Source organism: Branchiostoma floridae, chromosome 8, assembly GCF_000003815.2.
Source record: "Branchiostoma floridae strain S238N-H82 chromosome 8, Bfl_VNyyK, whole genome shotgun sequence".
NCBI classification, from domain to species: Eukaryota; Metazoa; Chordata; class Leptocardii; order Amphioxiformes; family Branchiostomatidae; genus Branchiostoma; species Branchiostoma floridae.
The window spans coordinates 17,311,942-17,335,296 of NC_049986.1; the positions used below are offsets into that span (position 1 = coordinate 17,311,942).

Here is a 23,355-nt window from a genome sequence, read left to right on the forward strand (position 1 = left end):
GTCAGATGAGCTGCTAGATGTTGAGCTGTTTCCCAAGGGCGACATTTACACCTGTACCAGGCGAGAGGACGGTTAAGGTGCACTCTCACTGCACCTGCGTCAAGCTTGCGTAACTGCGGGGTTCGTTCGCTGCGTCACTGTTTTGTTATTTTCTCGGATTTTTTATAATTTAGATATTGCGTAATACGTACGGGTATGACTTAGAAGACGACGAAATACACAAAAAGTAAGAACATTTGTTCTTTATCTCTGAAATTCGTTAAGTATCTTTCGAATTCCACAGTAACGCATGTGCGACCCAAGTGCAGTGAGAGTGCACCTTAGTGGCATTGCAACATTTACTGGTCTCCACTAAGCCTTCCGAAGGGGGTGCGGGGATCGTAGAATTCGGCAAAAAAACGGGTAGTCCACGCTATCAAAGGTAAATGTTTCCCCACCCCTCTTAGTCGAAGAGTCTACCGTCCCCTGGGTGACAGGTTCTTAAGTATTAAGTAGAAACAGAATCGAACCTTACCGCAGGATGGCGCGTCACACCAGTCCCACCTCGTGCCGGGGTCCGTGGTGTAGCACCAGACTCTGGGTTCGCCGTCCGGATTCCGGCAGGCTGAGGTCTGCTCCAATCCGGAGGACGGGTAATTCTCGGGTGTCCTGCTGTGATCGTGCGGTGTCTGACTGTCCCAGCGTTGGCACGTCTTGCCCGTTTCGGTCACAGAAAATGTTCCTCGGTAGGATACCCCATTTCCTACAATACAGTCTAAGGCGAGGCCTCCGGGTACAAAATGGACAGATACTTTATTTTAAGTGCCGCTGTTGGAAGGAAAATAAAACTGCCTCGAACTCTCGACGTGGCTGGGCGGCTGCTCTGCGACCTAATATTTGACATATCCCTCAACGGATTGTATAGAAAAGAAACCAATCTTTTTACACTTTCTGTGTCTTCTCAGTCACACTTTTACGTTTTGCATGATACACTAGTGCCCAGTGTGAAAGCGAAGAATACACATATCCTATTTAGGTCGCAGTGAGAGCGCAGCGCGTTCGCCGTCTAGTGGAAAGGGGGCCTAGCATACGTAATTTACAATGCGAAGTACAATTTGACAGTTGTTAGGATGTTGCTAGGTGCCTGGTTGTTGTCACCAATGGCAGCGACAACACCCGACCTCACTGATGCGTTACCAAAAGAATGCGGTCGCGCGATGGTAACAATATGATTACTATAAAAAAATTGTGGAAATATTTTGAACGTTCTGTCAAGTTTATAGATATTTCGCTGGTTGTGTAAAACTTTTGCAAGCATCTATGATGTGGAATGATGATATTCATACGTCATCAGACGTATATTATTTGCCATTATTTACAATTATTTGTAACATTTTGGCACCCTAAATTCCTTTCACGTTAGAGTAGTCCAGCCCAAGTCACAGCAGGGGTAGTTATTGTCATTATTTACAAGTGGTCTCAATTCTTTATAGACATTTTCTAAGATATTTCACACTTCTCAATTATGTAAGCCTTTAGAAATATTCAAGACGTATGGAATATTATATTTCTACTAGGTTGTAAGTTATGGTAGCATTGTAGCATCATGCACATTTTGCAACATTTGTAATGGTTCAGTGGGCTGGGCTAGGCGATTTATGAGCCAAATGATTGAGAGCGACAGTATACATCCTCACTGATGCATGCAAAAGGACCCGGTCGCATGATATCATATGATTACTATAATAATTACGCCGTTGCATACGATGCATCAATTCAAAACAAAAACTCGCTTTCGCAGTGTAGTGCCACAGGTCATCATATTTTCAAACGACTTGCATTTCTGCGCGAGGCACTTTAAAACAAGGTGACAGGTCATCGGCTTGTCGGCTTGTCGGAACCAAAGGTTGAGACGTAATGACGGAGATCGCGTGTTTGACGAGACACGAGAGCCACACCTCGAGCACTCTTAAGCCCCCTTTGCGATCGCGATGCGCTTTCACTGCGACCTAAATAGGATATGTGTATCCTTCGCTTTCACACTGGGTATATCATACAAAATGTAAAAGTGTGACTGAAAAGACAACAGAACACACAAAGTGTTAAAAGACACGTTTCTTGTCTATACAATTAGTTGAGCGATACGTCAAATTTCAGATCGCAGAGAGAGCGCGGCGAGAGCGCCGTCCCAGTGGAAAGGCGGTATGACGGAGATCCCGTGTGTGATGAGAAAGGAAAGCCACATCTCGAGCACGTAAAGGTGGGGTCACACCTGCGTATATATTTACGTCCGTATGAGGCGCGCATGGGAGTATTTGCCTCCACCAGTCTCCACAGGTCGTTGTAAAAATAATACAAATTGGACAAACTTAAACAGGTAACATGTCGGACGAGTTAGCTGGGTCGCTAACCATACTTCTCGGTCAGCTAACTCATCTGGCATGTTATGTATCTATATTTGTCCAATTTGTACTATTTTTTCCACGACCCCCGGAGCCTGGTAGAGACTAAGAGCTTCATACGCACCTCAAACGGACTTGAATATTTACGCATGTGTGACCCCACCTTTAAACTTTAAGCCCCCCTTTCCACTAGACTGCGATCGCGATGCGCTCTCACCGCGACCTAAATAGGATATGTGTATCCTTCGCTTTCACACTGGGTATATCATACAAAAGTGACTGAAAAGACAACAGATCATACAAAGTGTCAAAAGACTCGTTTCTTTTCTATACAATTCGTTTAGCGATATGTCAAATTTCAGGTCGCAAAGAGAGCGCGACGAGAGCGCCGTCCTAGTGGAAAGGGGGTATAAAAAGAACCCACCACCGCACTTATCGAAAAGAGTAGGGGTTCATCTCTGTGTTTGTTGTTTGTTTGTTTTTGGTTAATTTAAGCCTTATGCTTTCCGGCTATATATATACTAACGTCACATTTCCAAACTAGGGCCAGGCCGGGCTGTTTGTGGAAACGATGTATACGTAAAAATATACAGAAATAATGTCTTTTTACGTCGTGTGTAGTTTGATATCTTTTATATCATACCTTTCGTTCCCGAAAGCTGCCCGGCCGGGCCTCGGTTTGAAAACGTGACGTAAGCCGTATTACGCAACTTCAACGATTACGAGGAACAAACAAAAATAAACAGGACTGTCTAAAAAGGGGGTCTAGCTAAGCTTCGGCCTGAGTGTACACTCCTGGTTAGCTATAGGCCTACGTCACATTTCCAAACTGGGGCCCGGTCGGAAAGCTTTTGGGAACGAAAAGTATGATATAAAGGACACAAGATGAAAAGAGACTATTCGTGGGCATTATTTGTGTATATTTCATGTATACGTTTCTATTTCTCGTTTCCACAAACAGCCCGGCCGGGCCCCGGTTTGAAAACCTTAAACAAATAAAGTGAAGTGAAAAAACGAAAATAGACTTTGCAGGTACATTTCCTACCTGAGACAAACAGCACACAGCACGCGGCCCCAGCGACGACAAGCTGGCCTCTCATCCCTCTACAGGTCTGTCCGTCTCCGCTGGAGGAGTTTAGGCTTCGTTGCTCGCCTCACCACAGAAGAGCTCTACTTTAAACACAAGTAGTCCCTAATGCACACGCGTAGTTTCCGAGTTGGGAGTTAGTTCAATCTAACAAAAATTTCCGAGTTTGAAAAATCCACGCGACACAGACCGAGATGGCATTAAAAGCGCACACCCAAACTCCTGGAGACAATCTACCTTTATGGCCAGACGTACCGCAGAATGTGTGTAGTATAAAATATTCAAAAGTCCTTTGAAGACCCCATCAACTTGATTGGTTTGCGTCACGGCTCACGGGTTATTAGAATCCATAATCTATAACAGAATTGTTTTCTTCATCGTTATACCACACTGTACTTCATCCTAGTATAATTATTATGAATAATTGATAAATACACTATAAAGATGTCATTGTATTTCACCTCCTTCGACGGCCTCTTTGTAAGAAGATATTGAACCCGCATAAAAGAGACACAATGGTTCTAGGTACAGCATATTTATTTCTGGGATAGAACAGTAGAGATACAGGCACCCAACTTTGGCATATCGTACTGAAACATTAACGAAACCATGTTTACCCACCAGACGCATAACTGTGTATAACATGCAAAAAGTACGACTTAGTTTGCCTTATTTTCGAGCAACATTTGTGTTTCTTTTACGTTTTCAGTAGGAAAATTTGATTTCATTTCTCATTCTTCTAACGCTAGGTAGGAAGCCTTGAAACAATATAATCGTTACAATTAACGACTTCCTGCAACCTATGATCCATTACTTACTAAGTCACGTCTTCTACCTGCATAACGGACAGCAGTGGATTGTTCATTCCTTGACAAAGACTAATGCTGTTCAGTCGAAAATTTGGGTGAGTCCAATTTTTATGTTGGACATTACAGTTAAACTAGTCCAACAACTATCGTTTGTGTTTATTACGTACTTTATAAGGTGGTTCTATATATTCTCTATATTCTTTGATCTTAGGTCGGACTTTTGTAACCAATACTACATGCAACGTTATTTAAAATGTATACGTTGCTTGGAAGATGAAGGTATTCTTTCAGATCAAAGCCATAAATGATACTCTTATCGTTGACAAATAACTTGACTAAGCTACAGAAATACAGTGGGTTGTCTCACGACTGGATGTTGCTTATTGCTGTCTACATCAGTATAATTGATTTTTTTAAGATTAATGTTATCCTCAGTTGTCCTGGTGAAAAGTACTCAAATTTTGCACATGATTGGTTAAATGTTTGACATAGATGTCCGAGCTTTCCACAATTGAACGTTTTCTTTGAGCATTTTAAAACTGTGAAAGTTACATGTTACTATGTTGCATTTTTTAAAATCAGTGGTTTAGAATTTCTGGTACTCGGACCTCTTTTTCCGGTAGAAGTAACAGGTGACGCCGAAAGCTATGATGACGAAGAGCGTGAGGCACACGGCCAGCGCGACGGTCCCTCCCGAGCTCCCGCCCGACGGGGTGTCGTCCTGCGGACACTGGTCAGTCTCCCCAAACTGTCCGTCACGACCGACGCCGAACGGCTGCGCTTCGAGCTCCGCAATCTTCATCCTGAAACACAAAACATTTATATTAGAGACCACCAGACAGATCAAGGAAATCAACCTGACTTTGACGCAGCAAAGTGAGTGGACATGAAACAAGGCTAGCTAACAGGAAGTGTCAGGATAAGCATGTGAGAAGTCTTTGAGAGACTCGAAATTATGACAATTCAGACAAACTAGCAGTGCAGCCAACAAGACATCAGTTAAAAGCTAAAGTGTACGAAAGAATTGTAACTAATTATGATAGTAATAAAAGATCATAAGAGAAGGAAGGAAGGAAGGTCGGGAGATTTCACTGTTGTACCTTTTCCTCATCCTCATATCAATTGAGGAAAACATTTGGAAACTCTAAGAGAAAGATTGAAATAAACAAATGTCAATTTTCTTATTAGTTGTTGTTTTTAACAGGTTAGCATGTACAATGAGTAAACGTACGTCACGTTGGTGTCCACCGGGATGACGGTGGGAGTGGCACACGTCAGGGCCCTGCCCACCTTCCCGTGGTAGGCGTCCACGGTGAGGTTAGAGGCGCGACCAGCCGTCCCACAGTCCCGGCACTCCGGAAACCCGTCCTCGTTCACCGTGTACTCCACCTGGATGTTGTTCAGCTTGAAGCTGGTACTGTCCGTCCCGATGTTTTTGGAGAATTTGATAGTTACCGTGTACCTGGAAGAAACAGTAACGCGTCAGTAATTGCTTTAAGTAATAATCTTGTATTTCGCTCCCAAGGTCAGCCCTTAACAATAGCCAATGGATAGTTGGGTTTGCTTGGCTGTACTGCCAAACAAATGAATAAACAGTGCATGCAGGTGATCCTTGCAAATTTGGCTCCATCATGAGAAAGACTTACTGTGAAACCACAAGACGTACCATTTGACAAATATATATGATTGATAATTGATAATTGATAATGATGGAATAGTTATAGACTGATAATTTCATAGGCGTTTGCCGAAAAGTTGATATCAACGCAATGTTAGAACTAGAAAGGCCGACATTTGCTTGAGAGCAAATACAGCATATTTCAGCCATACCCCTTCCCACGCAACATTGGACTGTTCCAAATCACCCCTGCGCAAAAATGGAACATCCTCTTAACAGTACATTATCCCCCAAAGTGGACTGGTATTGTGAATTGATTCCAGGTAAAGACAGAGCTTGCTTCTATTTTTCAGAAAATGACAATAATCACACCTTCCATTCAGAAAATTTTCATCATGACTGAAAATTGTTGAATGACTTCATGTAATGTCATTAACAATTTTCAGTACGGTAACTAGGCGTAAGTTTAAAAAAGTATAAGCTCCTTGTGATGTGGGTACATTTATTATTGCAGTGAACTTTTTTATTCAAGTAGGGCATACGATTTAATAATTATCAAGCAGGTGCAGGTACTGTAGGAGCGTTTGTTTTCTTCAAGCTGTAAAACTGTTAAACTGTTTTACTTTGTATGCAATCAACCATCGAGCCTATTCTTATTTTAGTTTAACAACTTCCTGCCAGACCCGGAAGATACGATTGAACCTTGTTCGAGGATTTATTTTCGTCTGTCTGGTCGGTCTGTTCATACCCTGGCGCTGAGAGTGTTTTATTGGGCTGAAACTCTGGCAGTTTAAAGTTACTTACAATTTAAATGTTCAAAGTTTATGTCAAACAACAACAGCACTAGGAAATGTGGCCACTATAGACAGGTGGTCACTATAGAGAAAATGCAGATCTATTGACTAGGAGCCATACGTTACACATGATTTCAGTACACTGATCATTTAAATCATATAAACATTGCACAGGTAAGCCAATTGTTTAGATGTACAATTAAGTTCAAATAATTCTGAAGAGAAATATTGATGAGAAAATAATCATTCTTGCCACTGTCTAACTTATAATTACGTATCAAAACTAAACGCAGATTTTCTAACTAACGCACCTTTCGCCGACTTCATCAAAGGACCGCCGGCTATCAATCAAACACGGCTGTTGATTAGACTTAGAGTTTCAAACAGTCATGTGCTGTGTGCATGTTTTACATTGCTTGGACCTTCTTTCCTACAGCGGTGCTTCTACAAAATATTTAGACTGTAACACTGAGTCCCACATGTTTTATAGAATAGAATTTGACGCAGAACAGCGTTTTTTGCTGGGTATTTTTCTTGAAACATGTCCGTGGGAATATCAGCGAGGCGGCGACGTAGGGATATCAGACCGTCAACAAAAGTCGCACGGCGGCTAACGGCGCAGCGAAGATACTAGCGCTATAAATAAGCGCTTCAACTAAGGATGGCAACCCGTACAATATTTTTGTATACTGTTGAGCTAAGTAAAGTTTGTTGTTTATGAGGTTTTAGTTGTCTTTGAAGCTTTGACCCGAAATATTTTAAAGTCAAACTGCTGAAGAGAAGTAAGTTACTGCTACGATTATCGTAGATATGGCCCTAAAAAACTGATAAAAGAAGCCTTCTCAATAGTCTAAAATGCAAGAGCTTCCGGGGGGGCTTCGCCCACCTGGGTCCCCCCCCACAGTGGCCCTGCCCCTGGACCCCGCCAGGGACATTCGGCGGCCCCCGGACCCCTGTCCGACGCTTTGACAAAATCCTGGCGAGAAGTCTGTACGGCCTGAGTCTTCAAGTTAACGTATTGTGTGGTCCCGCTTATAAATATTAATTAGCCTTCGCTTTCCTCTTCGCTGATTGGCTGAACCATTAATTGAATTAACTCTTCCTGCAGGCTAGACGCAGGTGCAGATGTCGGCTCTGTGGGGTGAACGTCCGAAAAGTCATGGCATGCCGCATGGAGAACGAAAGAAAACCAATTTCCCCTAAAAAAAGTGCTGTAATTAAGCCTTTTACAGTACTTTATGCCAAAAATTTTACTTGGATCATTTTACCAACTATATTATGCCTATCTATACCAAATGTTACTCATATATAACATTTAACTATATATAACATATAAGTTATAAGTACTGTTGAACTCAGTAACGTTCAAGTTTGTTTTTAGTTGCCTTTGACGGTTTGACCTGAAATAGTGTTACGCTAAACTCCTGAAGAGAAGTTAAGTGACTGCTGCGATTATCATAGATATGCCCCTAAGAACTAATACAATATAAAGCCTTCTGAATAGTCTAAAATGCGAGAGCCTTAGGCGGGCTTCGCTCCCCCTGGCGGGAACACTGCTATATACGGGATCATGAGGCCCCGCTTATGAATATTAATTAGCCTTTGGCCTCCTCTTCGCTGATTGGCTAGGTCTTTGATTCAATTAACTCTCAGGCTGACGCGCACAGGTGTGGCTCTGTGCGGGGTCACAGAAGGTCACGTCAGGAGGCCAAAAGAAAACAAATTTCCCCTCAGAAAAGTGCCAAAATTAATCATTTCAAAGTTGTTTATGTCAATAACTTGAATCTTGTTACCAAGTATCTAATGCCTATCTATACCAAATTTCAGGTCATTTAATTGTAATACCAGGGTACAGGAGCCAAAAGTGTCCTTTTTTGGTCAAAAATTGGCCAAAAATCGCAAAAATAAGCATTTTGTTGCACTGTACACCAAAAGTGTTATTGAATTTATATGAAGGGATTATCAAGGCACATCTGTGTCAAATTTCAGCTCATTCGGTTGCAATACCAAGGTACAGGAGCCAAAATTGTCCTTTTTTGGTCAAAAATTGGTCAAAAAATCGCAAAAATAAGCATTTTGTTGTACTGTACACCAAAAGTGTTATTGAATTTATATGGGGGCATTATCAAGGCACATCCCTGTCAAATTTCAGCTCATTTGGTTGTAATACCAGGGTACAGGGGCCAAAATATACAGTTTTGGTCTAAAATTGACCAAAAAATCTCAATAAAATCATTTTAGAGGCAGATATGAAAAAAACTGAGAAAAAACCATCAAGGTATTGGCCCATTCTACCCCTGTGCCAAATTTCAGGTCATTCGGTCCAGGAACGGCGGAGATGAATCACTTTGAAGATTTGACAGGAGAAAGAAAGAAGAACTAGAGTTCCACGAACACATACCTTTGCCAAATAAACCAGGTTTGTTATGTAGAATGATGTCTGCAGACAAATGCGTTACTCATTTCATTTTCTTTATAATTATATGCTTGGAGTTGGTTTATAAAATTTCGGCATTCATTATGCAAATTAGATCCCAAGTTACAATTAATTGATATCAAATTGTATCAAGCATTTCTTAAGCTATCAGCATACCAAAAATTATGATGATCCTTTGATCCATTCTCTTTCAAAGTCTTTAAATACACCTCTTACTCTCTTCCCTCTTTCTCAGTTACATATGTGACAACTTTGATGAAAGTACTATAATGGAATGCAGTGGATTTATTAACTTTTCCTAATCAATTATGCAAATTACCTGTTTTTTTGCATAATAAGTATCACATTATATAAGTCTTCACTTGGGCTATCTACATGCCAAAAAACATGACGATCCGTCAACACGTTCATATTTTCTCATTAATTATGCAAATGAGATCATCATTTGCATGATAAATATGTATTAACATTTCTCTCTTTCTCAGCTACATATGTGACAAGTTTTAAAGTCCTATCATGGAATGTAGTGAATTCATAAAATATCCTCATTAATTATGCAAATTAGCTGTTGATTTGCATAATTGGTATCTCATTATGTAGGTCTTCACTTACGCTACCTACATACCAAAAAACATGATGATCCGTCAACATGTTCATATTTTCTCATTAATTATGCAAATGAGGTCATCATTTGCATAATTGATATCTATCGACATTTCTCTCCTTCCCAGCTACATATGTGACAAGTTTGAAAGTCCTATCATGGAATGCAGTGGATTTATGAATTTTCCTCATTAATTATGCAAATTAGCTGTTGATTTGCATAATTAGTATACCATTATGTAAGTCATCACTCATTCTATCTACATACCAAAAATCATGACGATCCGTCAACACGTTGTAGAGTTATTCTCGTCCAAAGTTTGAAAGGAAACCGGCGCCTGCAGTTCCAAAAAAGCCGCTAGGGGGCCCAAACTCACAGCACTTACTCTCTGCCTCGAGGACTATCTACCACTCAAAAATCATGACCACAGCACGTCCAGAACACGAGATATAAAAAATTGAGTTTCCGCTGCAGTACCTTAGCAAGCCGCTAGGGGGCCCATTATCGAAGTTGACCTTCGTTTTCCCGACCCCTACCCACCTACCAAATATCATCGGGATCCATCCAAGGCTTCTCGAGTTATGCTGTTAACACACAGACACACAGACTCACAAGCCCAAAACATAACCTTAGCCATTCTGGCAAAGGTAAACATTACGAATACAATATATTTCACCATACTATGTATGGCTGAAATATAATGATGCATGTCCATTTCACTTTACGAAAGTTTCGCTAGGTGGCGCTGACACCACACGAGGGTGCAAAGGTGGCTGTCAAACTACAAGTACCTGGTGATGAATCGATGAAGGTTAAACATCCAGGTAAGATTGGCGAAAGATGGCGGATGCTTTCTGAAACGTCTTACCTCTTCCAAAATCATGTACAGTTGCATTTGATCGTACAGTACTTGTTGTTGATATATGGGGATATTATCATAACATATTGAAAACAAAATTACTGTAATAGGATTTCTTTCAACATCGGAACAAGAGGAAGCATTAGCACATGAACCTATACATTGGCTTACTGATCAATTGATAGTTGATTGATATATTAACTTACAAGTTGTCCCATGAGAGGACGAGGCTTGCGCTGTTCCCGGTAACCCCTGCGCATGTCCCCGAGGCGCCGATGTGGGGCGGCACGGTCAGGTCCGTCTGTTCTAACGTGCCCCGTGTCGTGTAGTACTTCACTTTGAACTGGATACTGGCTTTTACTCTCATACACACCTGGGAAAACAGGCAGTGTGCATCAGTAATGAACAAAGTGACCTAGGATGGGGGACACTAAGAACAGAATAACAGCTAGTATATATCTTGCAGAAAGCTAGACAAGGCCTCCTAGCCCAGCCGGTCAATACGTTTTGTTAATGAATGATCTTTATTTGCATGTTCCTGCCCATGTGGGCTAAATGCAGCAAATCCCATGATGGGATACTAATAAATGTTAATAAATACGTAGTACCCGCGCCAATCGTGCAACAGTCAACCGTACTCGTACAAACATATCACCTTTAACAAAGGTTGCAACATACACTCGTATACGTATTTTCCGCGAACAAGTCAACATTAACATTGGAATCTATCAAGTTGGCGTATAGGTGATCTTGTAACATATCTATGGCTATGGAAACATTTCGAAAGGCAAGAAGCTGAATACATAACAATACTATTAAAAATACAGATGGAATATATTTCAATAGCTTGTGCATCTTTCTCTACCCTACTCACCATGCCACTGCTGTTCGTGACCTTCCAGTCGCCGGGTATCGGCAGGGGCATGTAGGCGGTAGTTGAGGGGCCGGGAGGCCGGGGAGTTGTGGTCAGATCCTCGGAGCAGACTCTGGGCGCGCCGAACTTGTTGTCCTTCACCTCGAACGGCTGCAGCTGAACCCCGACGAAGTTCAACGTCGCGACGGTTCCGTCCTGTAAGGTCTGCTCACTCTGACACATGTAAGACTGTCCTACCGGCGCGCTGAACTGGTCCTTAAGGTCGTTCATCGTGATGGTCTTCTGGGAGTCGGTCTCGTTGGCGTCTGGGAAGTCGTCTTGGGTCAGGTTGTAGTTAAAGACGAGGCCGCTGAGACTGAAGACGTTCCTGACCTTGGTGAAGACCAGGGCGAGTGTGTAGGGAGCCTGGTCATCAGCGCCTACAGGCCACCTCATACTGGGCAACAGCAATATAACGTATATGATATAAGTTAAATGTACACAGTGTCTTAATTGCTGCTGTTCTAAACATATTTTAAAAAGCTTGACTTCTGTCGATCATATATTTATCCGTTGTATTATACTTTATCACTAGATTTTTGTTCCACTTATTATTAGAAAACCTTATTTCTGTCAACAACACTGTTTGTTAATAAACAATTTGTCCGACAAAATTGTGTACGTGCCTAGCCACTTGCGACCATTCCAAATTGTTAATTTGATGGACAGTCACACTCACGCGGCACAATCTCAATTTTGAGGGCCTGTGTGGGGGCCTGTAGTTCTTGCCCCGATATTCTATGATAGAAATCCATTGAGCACGTTAAGAAATTTACTCACAGAAGCGACGCCTCTCCCTGTCCGTTGTCACATTCGCCGCCCACGTCAGCGGACGGGGACAGCTGGAAGTCCGCTAAGTCCTCGTCCCCATCTCTGGAGTCGTACTGGATCTTGAACTGCAGACCGAGAGAAGCCAGGATGCACATGTTTCCCGAGTCGTCAGTCACGTTGAAGTGACCTGTCAAATGTATGTACACATGAGCAAAGGAAGGAAGGAAGGAAGGAGGGAAGGAAGGAGGGAAGGGAGACAGGAACGAAAACAGGAAGAACGGAGGGAGTAAGGGAGAAAGAAAAAGAAATAAGGAGGCGGAAGAGGGAAGAAATTAACGTTTGAAGTGAGGAAAGAAGGCATGATGGAAGAAATGAAGATATGAAGGAAGGAAGGATGGGTGGAAAGAAGGAAGAAATGAATGTATTCAGATGGGAATGAAGGAAAAAGGAAGGGATAGAAAGTGGGGGATGGAAAGGACTGAATACAAGTCCGAAATCCTGCTAAATACGCAGATGATGTTTCGTATGTAGACCCTCCCAGATGAACAAATGAATGAAAAAAATTACTATAGCGAAATTGAATATCAAGCATACAAGTATATCTTTTGCGTTCATTCAGAAGTACCTTACCGACTGTGGGCGGTGGAAGCGGCGGGGCAGGCCGGGTGGTGGGGGGAGGTGTGGTGCCCGCGATGTCCTCCGGGCAGACTTTCGGCTCCCCGAACTCATCTCCCTTCACTTCGAACGGCTGGAGCTGAACCCCCACAAAGTTGATGGTGGCGACGTTTCCCACCTGTATGGTCTGCTCGGTGCGGCACTGGTAGGACTGACCTAGCGTATATACATATGGCAAGAAATTGGACATATTTGAACGCAACGCACTTCTAAACCCAACAGAAAACGTAACATAGAATGATATTGCACCCAAGGGAATTGGCCGATTTTTGAAACATTATTAGCTCTAATAGCAGGTGGTGTGTGTCTCATTAAGAAGTGATCATCAATGGACCAGAGTCATTAAGGGTTAGTGCTGTTGTTTTAAACATAACATAACACTGAATTCCCAAGGAAGACATGAAATGAACCCCTGGTGCAGGTCTTTTGGGGAGCGAACTGTAGATTGTTAGATAACTGCAGATAGAACTATCTAAATTGATATCCTGTAGTTTTGTAAGGTTTTCTCAGACTGTTAGGGTTGGAAATGCCAATTATTCTGCAGTGTCCAATATCTTGCCACTACTGACAAATATCTCAGTGAAGCTGGAGGGCTGCATGAGCAACCTCCATGGAGGACCTCTGTGGAGCTCCTCCATGGAGGTTGCTCGTGCAGCCCCTTCTCTACTGACCTAGCGGCGCGCTAAACGTGTCCTGGATGTCGTGCTTCTCAATGGTCTTTATCGCGTTGGTCTCGTTAGCGTTGGGGAAGTCGTCCTCGGTCAGGTTGTAGTTGAGCACGATGTCGTTAAGGTGGAATTCCGAGGCTTGGGAGTCCTTCTTGAAGGACAGGGTGAACTGGTAGTTGGGTCCTTCATCGCTCAGCGGCCATTGGAGGCTGGGAAAGAGAGTAGTTCATCTGATATAAGTGCAACGACATCAACCGCACAAACGATTAAGATAACAGTGTAATTTCTGTTCAAATCCAACAGGAGGGATTCAATAAACATGTAAGGAATTGAAGAATTAAGTAAGATATTATATAATATTTCCCTTTTCACGTCCGTACTACCTACAAAACTACCTCTGAGACTTGAGAACAAAGAAAAAGGCATTACTTATTGGATATAAATGGGCTTCAGGTGACTATGATATACTGCAATAACTTGGCAAATAACTTATTATTATATAAAATAAGTCATGAAGACTCTTGCAGAAGACACAGATTCTTGAACGTTGAGAGGTGTTAGTTGGCTAGGATAACTTAGCAGGTAACTCACAGAATGGCTGCCTCTCCCTGACCGTTATCACAGTTGCCGCTGTCGTCTGCGTACGGAGAGAGCTGGAAGTCAGCCATGAGATCGTCGCCATCTTTGGACGTGTACTGGATCTTAAACTGCACACCCATGTGTACCAGGATGCACCGGATACCGGTGGAGGAGTCGCTGACGTTGAAACGTCCTACAGAAATGTTATGAATGAAAGAAAGGATCGATTGATTGACAAATATTCCAATCCATTTCTGTCAATTGAATTGTGGAAAAAAAAAGTAAAATGCTAGCCTCTACCAGGCTCCGTGGATCGGTGGTCTAATTGTAGAATTGGACAAATAGAGTCAATATTACTCTGGGGGAGTCGGCCGGCCAAGTTCGTGGTGCGTGAGGATAATGTTTCTACTTGACCGTCCGACTCCCCTTGCGTACTATTGACTCTATTTGCCCATTTTTTTACAATTAGACCACCGATGTACGGAGCCTGGTAGAGGCTAGCAAAATGTTACTCTATTACCATGATCACATACTTCTGAAATATGGAAATCTCGTAGAGAACATAAAAACAAACAAACAAAAACATGCACGAAGTAGACGTAAGCGTAGGATATAGATAAATTGGCATTCAAAATGTGTACAAAGAGAGGTACTTTTAAGAAAATACCCCAACCTCCAAGTGACGAAATATTCCGTATACAGTATTTGAAAAGTTTTGTCTGTGGTGAGTTGACAAATTCATTCTTTTGTAACCAAGTTCCTCGTGTTGAGCACACGTCTCTACAATACATATAAGGGTCCTTGAAATGAATTTGTTGCGAATATTCAAATTATTGCACATGTTGATATAACGTTACCACAGTGCGACGTACATAAACAACATGTACACCATACAGGATGTTTTCTACCAACACAGATGAACTTTCCTGCCAACATGTACACCTGTAGTGGTAGGTACTAAGTTTGTACCTTGACCAGCCCCATGATAAAGGGTCAATATCCGAGGGGTATGTTGACATGTCGCTATCAATACATTACATTGCACCAGAAGGCACCGTAGGTGGGGAGGGAGGGTGCTTGTGTCTCCGTCGTGATATTAAAAATAAATTGCTTTACTTGACTGTAGCTTTTATTGACTATTGTAGGACAGTATTTTTCGAGTATGCTATATGCACTAAGCAACTAAATGTAGCGAAATTTAATATGGGTGATTTTCCACCCATTGAATAGGGATTGCTAGTCTGGTCGTCATACAGTGTTTCTTTATAACTTATAAATTTCGTTTACTATATTGCGAGTTAAGACAGTAATGGGCTATAAAAGCAACTCTCACAGCAGTACCATCAAGAACAAAAACACCGGTTGCCGACCAACAATTACAGTTATTGTTAATAACAATGCTATTTAAGTGTCTTACCGATACTAGGAGGCGGCAGGGGAGGGGGAGGCAAGGTAGTGGTATCTGCGAGTTGTTCTGAAGCCGCCGGGTCATACCTGGGCATCACACCTGCTGTAGTCGTCCCAAGTACAAAGTACAGAAACAACAACGGCGAAAACAACGCCAAATGTCCTCTGGAACTTGCCATCATTAGCGATTGCTTCTTTGACGTGCGTTATCCAGACAGGGTAGGGTGTCCTCAGAAAAGAGACTAAGATGTAGTGACATGGAAAAGGAAAGGACGAGAGGAACGTAAGGGTCACCGGTCGACTTGAGCTGTGACAGGCGCGTGACCCAAGGAGTGTGGCTTGTGACGACACGGGAGTAGTTAGCGATCTCTTCTCACGTGGCTCGACATGACGGCTTTGTTGAAACAAGACAGTTTACATTGTGACTGGCTTAGCTATAAGGAGTATGTACGGACCAAAGGTCTCCGTTCTGTCAATCATGTGAATGATGTTTGTAATTCCGTCATCCTCGGCGGGAAATTCGTACCACAGGCAAACCTGTACAGGTGGCCACAGCTACATAAGCACCACCTGGGCAATGTGGCTGCTTTTTGGTGATACCTTAGATAATTCCATTGACACATCATGTCAAAAGTGACCACTTATCTATATAGACCGGATTCTCTTTGGTCTCCATAGGAGTCTCCGAAGTAGTCTTCATGGGTAGTTTTGAATGAACTATAGATTAAAGCATTTCTTCATAAAAAGTGAGAAAACGAATAACTCGCCATCTGGAATCCCTACACAGTCTTTTTATATTGTGCATTATTAGAACATTCTTTGTAAATATAGATCTTTAATGAATAACATGTCAACCGGCACATTCTCCAGTTACATATGCCACTCCCAGACACACTCCTTTTGTAGATTTTTCCACCTAGTGATTGCATTGTCACTGACGTATTTGGCTCTCAGGTGTTTCTCACCTCAAAAATATGCAAAATGAGCAATGCTTTTCAAGCCCACCACTGCGCAACTCGAACATTTGGTCTGCGTGCCCTGGACTCGACATCAGGAAACCCCATGTGTGAGGTGTGTTTTCCGACACGAAACCCGGGATGCGGAAACCTGTGGCCAGAGCCTGAGAAAACCAACTTTGACAAGGTAAGTCTTTGATCTTGCTTCACCTTATTTCTTTAAGTCCAAGGTGTTCTGCGACTAGTAACTTAAATGTTTTGATTTGACGCGTATATCGCCGCGGACAGCCAAGACTCTTGTGAGGACTGCCTCACCCTGGCGCGCACCATTCCAAGCTGAGACTCTAGTAGCGTCGTCTCGGAGTCGCTAGTCAGAATTATTGGTCGCCTCTCGACATCATCTGATGGCGCTTAGGGGCTGAAATGGCTACAAATGATATAAGTCCCCCTCGCGTGTTTTCTCCTTTTTTTCAGCAGGCTTTGAGGCAGCTTGTAGGGAACCCATCGGTAAGTGTCTTAGCAACCCGTCTCATTACCATTTGACTTTGTTTCCTAGTTGTATTCAGGCGTATGGTAAATTCGTTCAATTTCATGGATGCTTACTGCTAATCCCCAAGCAAATCCTACGGTACCATAAGATAGTATCAAAAGCCACCGAGGAGTTAAGTCGGTCTAGGAGTGTGTTTGACTACCGGAGACTGATGGCTCCCTTTGGCCAGCTGTACTCTTTAGCCAGCTTTGATACTATCTTATGCCACTGATAAATTTGCCTGGAGATTAGCTGACTACATATGATGCAGTGTCACCCTCTCGACACAGTGTCATCCTGAAGCATAACAAGCTTCACCATGGCCCCGAACTTACGTAAGAGAAAACGTACACCTGCGAGTTCTGCGTCTACTTCTACTTCTGAAAACAAACATTCTGAGCCCGAGGAAGATGTCGTCACCATGTCCACAGTGAGAGAGCTTCTTGACGACCAGAAGAAGGACTTCACCAGCCTCATGGACCTCCAGGCGAAGAACTTCAAATCTTTTATTCAGACGGTAATTAATTAATCAATCAATTGTCATTAACTTAATTGCGTTACAGCTGTAAGCTAAGGTATAAATATGGCAAACGGTTATTCGCAACAATCATGAATGACTTGTATATTTCTAGTAATACGGAATACACTAATGATAAACACAACGATCTGCCAACCACTACACAAATTGCGCCAATATTACAGGTCATATTCTCCCAGTCAATATCCACGGGAGATGTTCCTGAAGATTGGAGAACAGCTAACATCGCTCCAATCTTCAAAAAGGGGGACAGAACCTTGCCATCAAACTATAGGCCGGTGTCTCTGACATCGGTCTGTGGTAAAGTGCTCGAACACATCGTGCACAGCCACATGATGAAACATCTAGACGCTCATGGCATTCTGTCCCCTGCGCAACACGGCTTCAGGAAGGGTCTGTCCTGCGAGAGCCAGCTGGTGCTTACCCTCCAAGACCTGGCCAAGAACATGGACCAGAACAAACAGGTCGATGCCGCGGTGCTTGACTTTAGCAAAGCATTCGATACTGTGCCACACGAACGTCTGCTGAGCAAGCTCGAGCACTATGGTATTTCTGGCCTCCTTCAGTCTTGGCTTAGGGCCTTCCTTACGGAGAGAACCCAGAGGGTTGTCTTTGATGGTGGAACATCTAAAGCTGTCAAGGTCACCTCTGGAGTTCCGCAGGGTACTGTGTTAGGCCCTCTGCTATTCCTGCTCTACATTAATGACCTACCCGATTCCGTAGACTCACATGTTCGACTGTTTGCTGACGATTGCTTGATTTATCGAACTATCAGCAAGCCTTCTGACGCACAAGGGCCGCAGTCTGACCTCGATGCGCTAACAGAATGGCAAAATCGTTGGCTCATGTCGTTCAACCCCTCTAAATGTCACATCCTCCATATCACCCGTAAAAAGCACCCCATCATAACTCAGTACTCCCTCTGTGGAGAAGCCCTTACCGGTGTTAAGTCCCACCCCTATCTTGGAGTACAACTGTCCGACGATTTGCGGTGGGACACCCATATCAACCACGCCACTAGCAAAGCTGGTAAGGTCCTAGGAGTCATTCGGCGCAACTTGACCCATTGTCCATCTAGGGTCAAGGCCACTTGTTACAAAGCGCTGGTACGGCCTCACTTGGAATATAGTGCCATCGTCTGGGACCCGTACACCAACAAAGGGATACAGGCGGTGGAGGCCGTCCAGCGCAGGGCAGCCCGAGTGACCCTAAATGACTACCGGCAGACTAGCAGCGTGACACAAATGCTTTCAGACCTGCAGTGGCGCCCTCTCTCCGAAAGGAGGAGGAACGCCCGCCTCACCTTTTTCTATAAAGTAGTCAACAATAATATTAACATAGACGCCAGCAATATTCTGAAGCCTGCCCAAGGGCGCACCCGGGGTAGTCACGACTTCAAATATCAACACATTTTTGCACGCACCGATATCTACAAACATTCTTTTTTCCCACGCACAATTCCCGAGTGGAATGCCCTGCCTGGCACGGTTGTAAGCGCTCCCAACGTTGAGCACTTCCGTGCCAGGCAGGCGGCCTGCCCGCCCTAACCCGGGAGCCTCAGCTCCCCCCCCTACTTTTGCCCCTCGCGGGGTCATTTGGGGGTATCCTATGCAGATGCAGATGCAGATTGCAAATTCTTCACCAAAACGCACATGCAGTTTCAGAAAAAGTCGTTACGGGGCTCAAGGCCAGGTCTTTCAGTGAACAAGAGCAATTTACTACTCCAATTTGTTAATTATACCGTCTTCAGATCGAAAGATGGTAAAAAGAAAAAACAATGCATGCTTTTGATGTGTGCCTTTGGTGAACATTTTCCATGTAGGTGATGGAGACAACCAACAGGCGACTTGATGACATTATTCGTGATGTGGAGGACGTCAAGGGAAGCCTGCAGAACTCACAAAGGGAGATTGTAGACCTGAAAGCATCGTCCGACCAGCATCATGGGAGAATCTCGGACATTGAATGGGAATTCTGTCAGCTCAGACGCGACATGAAGCTGCCACCACCAGGTGAACCAAACCCGTCACAGCAATTATTAAATACAATTTAGAAGTATCTTGCAAATTCTTGCCCGAAGGCTGATGAAAAGTAGCAAGAAAACACCATAAAAGAAGACAATGGCTTGTGATTTATCCAAAGGCTAATTATGAATCTAAACTTGTTAAATTTATCTGACTCATTTCTTTTTCAAACAATGGAATATGAAAGCGAAACTTTCCATTGAACATGAGCTCTGTAATTCTAGGATGAGTGTAGTTTTGTCTGTAAACACGGAGGAATTAGGATGTGATTTCGTGGCTTCATGAAGTTTTACAGAACACTTCTTGTTCACTCGTAGTTTACATCAAGAGAGAACCTGCCAGCCCCTCTCGCCAAACGGCAGTGAAGGAGGAGGAGGACTCTGATACAGACGACTGGAGGGACATCTGGACAATCTATGTGCAGGAACTTTTCTCTGTGTACAGGCATGTTCGGGGAATTATCCGACTCCACAAGGTATTCACAACCTTTGATCACACGTCACATGTCATTGTATAAACTTTATATGACGCATTCGTATATATAAAGCCTTCTCACATAAGTCAGGACGCATGTGCGGCGCCAGGAATTCTAGTTAATATGTCAAAGGGTAAGGCCCACAAAAAGTAAACAGTCCTTGTCTTGACCATTGTTTTCGATTTGCATAACAACGTCCAGAAGGGTTTTGTTTTCTTTTTGTGGGCAGTTACCCTATGACATATAACCTAGAATTCCTGTCGCCGCACATTCGTCCTGACTAATGTGAGATCTAGAAGGCTTATTCATGACTTGTATTTGTCATTCTTGAATTCCCTTCGTCAAAAAGGTTATGTTCCGCGTATGAATGTGTATTTGTTCATGACCAATATTAGTCGAAAAGTCGGATCTTCGTGATGTTTGGTATACTGGTGGGTTTCGGCAACATGGAGAGACGATGAGATATCCAACGGTACTGCAGTGGAACGTTCGGTTTTCATATCTCGTGTTCTGAATAGCAGTCTGAGCAGCGGTCTTGGTTTTTGAGTGACAAACATCTCTTGAGGCAGAGAGTATAAATTGTGTAGGTTTGGTACCCTAATGTTTTTTCTTGGGAACTGCAGGTTTTTATTTGGTACTTTGGGAGAGAATAATTTAAGCATGGGTTACTGGATTTTCAATGTTCTTCTTTACTTGTACATTATGTATGCACTAGTCGTGGCTGTGGACATCTAACACTTGAATATTCCTGAAAGCATGACAATGGCCAATATGCTCTATTTTGATATCGGAGATGCCTGGTTCAAAACACGATATCATCCTGTCACTTAAGGTAAAATAAAGGGGTATACATGTACTTATGTTGGGGCATTGTGTTAACCACGGATAAACAGAGACGCAGTGAAAATGTTTTCTGGTCCATTGATGGTTTAGTGTATTTCTTTTTTTTCTCTTCAGAAAGCCACAGTGGACGAACTGATACGAAAGGTGAGCGAAGGAAGAAACATGCCAATCCCGGAGATGCGTCTCATGTTCAAGGGCCGTTCACTCGAGTATGGCCAAGCGAAACATCTGTTCGACTTCAACATTCGAGACCTTGACACCATTTACCTTCTCAAGCGCCAGGTCAGCAATAACTCAACTAAACCTTCACCGACGTCCACCAACCAGCAAGACCAGGAGGACACTGAGGACTCTGATGTAGATCTGGACAGTGACATCTGGCAACTTCATGTGAAAGAAGGATCTCAAATTCACCATGTTCACATCCACAAGGTATCTACCACTCGTTTCTTTACATGTAATTCGTGGTTGATTATATTGATCAATTATGAAATAATATTTGTTACTGCAATTTCAGTGATGTTGTAAAAGCACACATATTTGTACACCAGCTACAGCAAGGAAGTCATATAGCTGTCATACAAATTAATTGAATACTCTAGTCAACATTGCAACATAGCCCATATATAGTCTTTACTGAGGCTGTGTAAGGGTTATTTTGGTGTCATGGATTCATCCTTGAGAACCCAAGTACGTAGTCTCCTCTGCCGGACTCTCTGTGGGCGTTTGCGTAATAAGTTGTTGGGAGAGTGCGTCGCTGTGCGCGAGACTTCAACCTTCCCGGCATACATGTGTAATCCTTTCTCGGCATAAGAACCTTCCCGGTGCAAAACCTTGCCACAATGTGTTGTAAATGATGGCGAATCTGCGCCCACTACGGAGGGCCAAATGTTGCAAAATTACACACATATACTGTACATGAATTTCACACATACATCAAGCCGCTTCAAACACACACACAACCCACCCCTCACAAACACAAGTTACGCCAATGACTAAAGAGAGGCCGACGGAGAATGCTATCACCTACGTTGAATACTCACAGGCTTCTTTCCTGCAGAATGCTACAGTTGATGAGCTGATCAGAAAGGTGAGCAAAGAGAGAAACATCCCTATTGGGGAGCTGGAGATCTTTCCCTGCCGTGGGGCCCATACCCTGAAGTACGGCCAAGGGAAACATCTGTACGACTATGATATTCAAGACGGAGACGAATTCTACCTCTTCCGCCACCGGTCAGAAGACAACGTCTTTAATGAGAAACCTCATGCCCTCAGCACGTGTGATGAAGACGAGAGTTTTATTGCTTCTGATCAGGATGAGGGTAGAGTCGTGTCCGTGATACGGTGTACCTACGCTGATATCTGGGGCTATGATCCGAATGCCGGTAGTGATCGCGAGCAAGGAGCTCCTTGTTCCGACATACCAGATATAAAGTTGAAAATTGATGCTGATGCCTCGTCGGATGATGACTAGTACAGTGGTATTCTGATATTCCCACAACGAGGTGTTGGCAATATATATGCCTGATAAAACAAACCGTGTGTATGAAAATCCACATAATGTTACAGATAGGGTGGATACCGGTACAGAAAATTCAGGTCCAGGTACAGTCCAAGTCCAAAGGATCAGGTCCAGATCCAGACCTAATATTCTAATCGGTCCAAAACCAGTACTGGCAAGGAATCGGACATAGAAAAACATGACCCATTTCAGAACTTTACAAATAACTTTACACACCGATGACCTAATCTCTTACACACGAATGACCAAACGCAGAAACATTACTGAACCCAAACGCAATGACATAACTGCACCCAAGGGAATTGCGCTCTCCGGAAAGAAAAGGAGGTTTTCTTCTAAACCTTAAGGCTAATCAATTACGCCGCTCTCGAAAAAGATTAATGGGAACATCTCAACTTTTCCACTTTACACTTTATGGACGCCTTTTCCAACGCTTTTATTACAAGCACGCATGCCCCGAGAAACGAAAGAAGCTTCTTCCAACGCTGTGCTGTTTTCCAAATCTTACACTTTACACTTTACAGACACGGCATCAGCTTAGCACACAAGCCCTGAAAAAATTCGAGGCTGTTTTTGGAAAGCTTACATTTACACTTTACAGACACGGCTCATTGACAATGACCAACCACTCTCAGTGAAAAAACGGGGCTTTTTCCTAATCTTACACTTTACACTTTACAGACACGGCATCAGCTTAGCACACAAGCCCTGAAAAAATTCGAGGCTGTTTTTGGAAAGCTTACATTTACACTTTACAGACACGGCTCATTAACCACCAGGGTTGATTGACAAAAGCTAGCGACTATTATGACCCACCACTCTCAGTGAAAAAAGGGGGCAGTTTTTCTAATCTTACACTTTACACT

The 23,355-nt window shown here is 43.1% G+C and overlaps 2 protein-coding genes across 4 annotated transcripts; one reads left to right on the top strand and one right to left on the bottom strand.

Annotated features, from left to right (window-relative positions):
- Positions 1 to 3,987: 3,987 nt before the first annotated feature.
- Positions 3,988 to 15,948, bottom strand: LOC118421472 (lysosome-associated membrane glycoprotein 1-like). The gene is made up of 9 exons (XM_035828785.1): positions 15,613 to 15,948; positions 14,208 to 14,388; positions 13,620 to 13,825; positions 12,904 to 13,104; positions 12,283 to 12,460; positions 11,464 to 11,899; positions 10,796 to 10,962; positions 5,509 to 5,739; positions 3,988 to 5,080 (listed from the first exon to the last, which is right to left on the bottom strand). The coding sequence occupies exons 1-9, from the start codon at positions 15,782 to 15,784 to the stop codon at positions 4,864 to 4,866; spliced, it is 1,989 nt and encodes a 662-aa protein (XP_035684678.1). The 5' UTR covers positions 15,785 to 15,948; the 3' UTR covers positions 3,988 to 4,863.
- A 660-nt stretch (positions 15,949 to 16,608) lies between these two features.
- LOC118421530 lies at positions 16,609 to 22,633 on the top strand. 3 transcript variants are annotated; one of them, XM_035828855.1, is made up of 7 exons: positions 16,609 to 16,745; positions 17,378 to 17,604; positions 19,448 to 19,637; positions 19,967 to 20,124; positions 21,082 to 21,399; positions 22,028 to 22,300; positions 22,382 to 22,633. In XM_035828855.1, the coding sequence occupies exons 2-7, from the start codon at positions 17,407 to 17,409 to the stop codon at positions 22,439 to 22,441; spliced, it is 1,197 nt and encodes a 398-aa protein (XP_035684748.1). In that variant the 5' UTR covers positions 16,609 to 16,745; positions 17,378 to 17,406; the 3' UTR covers positions 22,442 to 22,633. The 3 variants fall into 3 exon arrangements, with proteins under 3 accessions (XP_035684748.1, XP_035684746.1, XP_035684747.1); XM_035828853.1 differs by having other exon boundaries at positions 22,028 to 22,633; XM_035828854.1 differs by lacking the exon at positions 16,609 to 16,745 and adding an exon at positions 16,940 to 17,065 and having other exon boundaries at positions 22,028 to 22,633.
- The last annotated feature ends 722 nt before the right edge of the window (positions 22,634 to 23,355 follow it).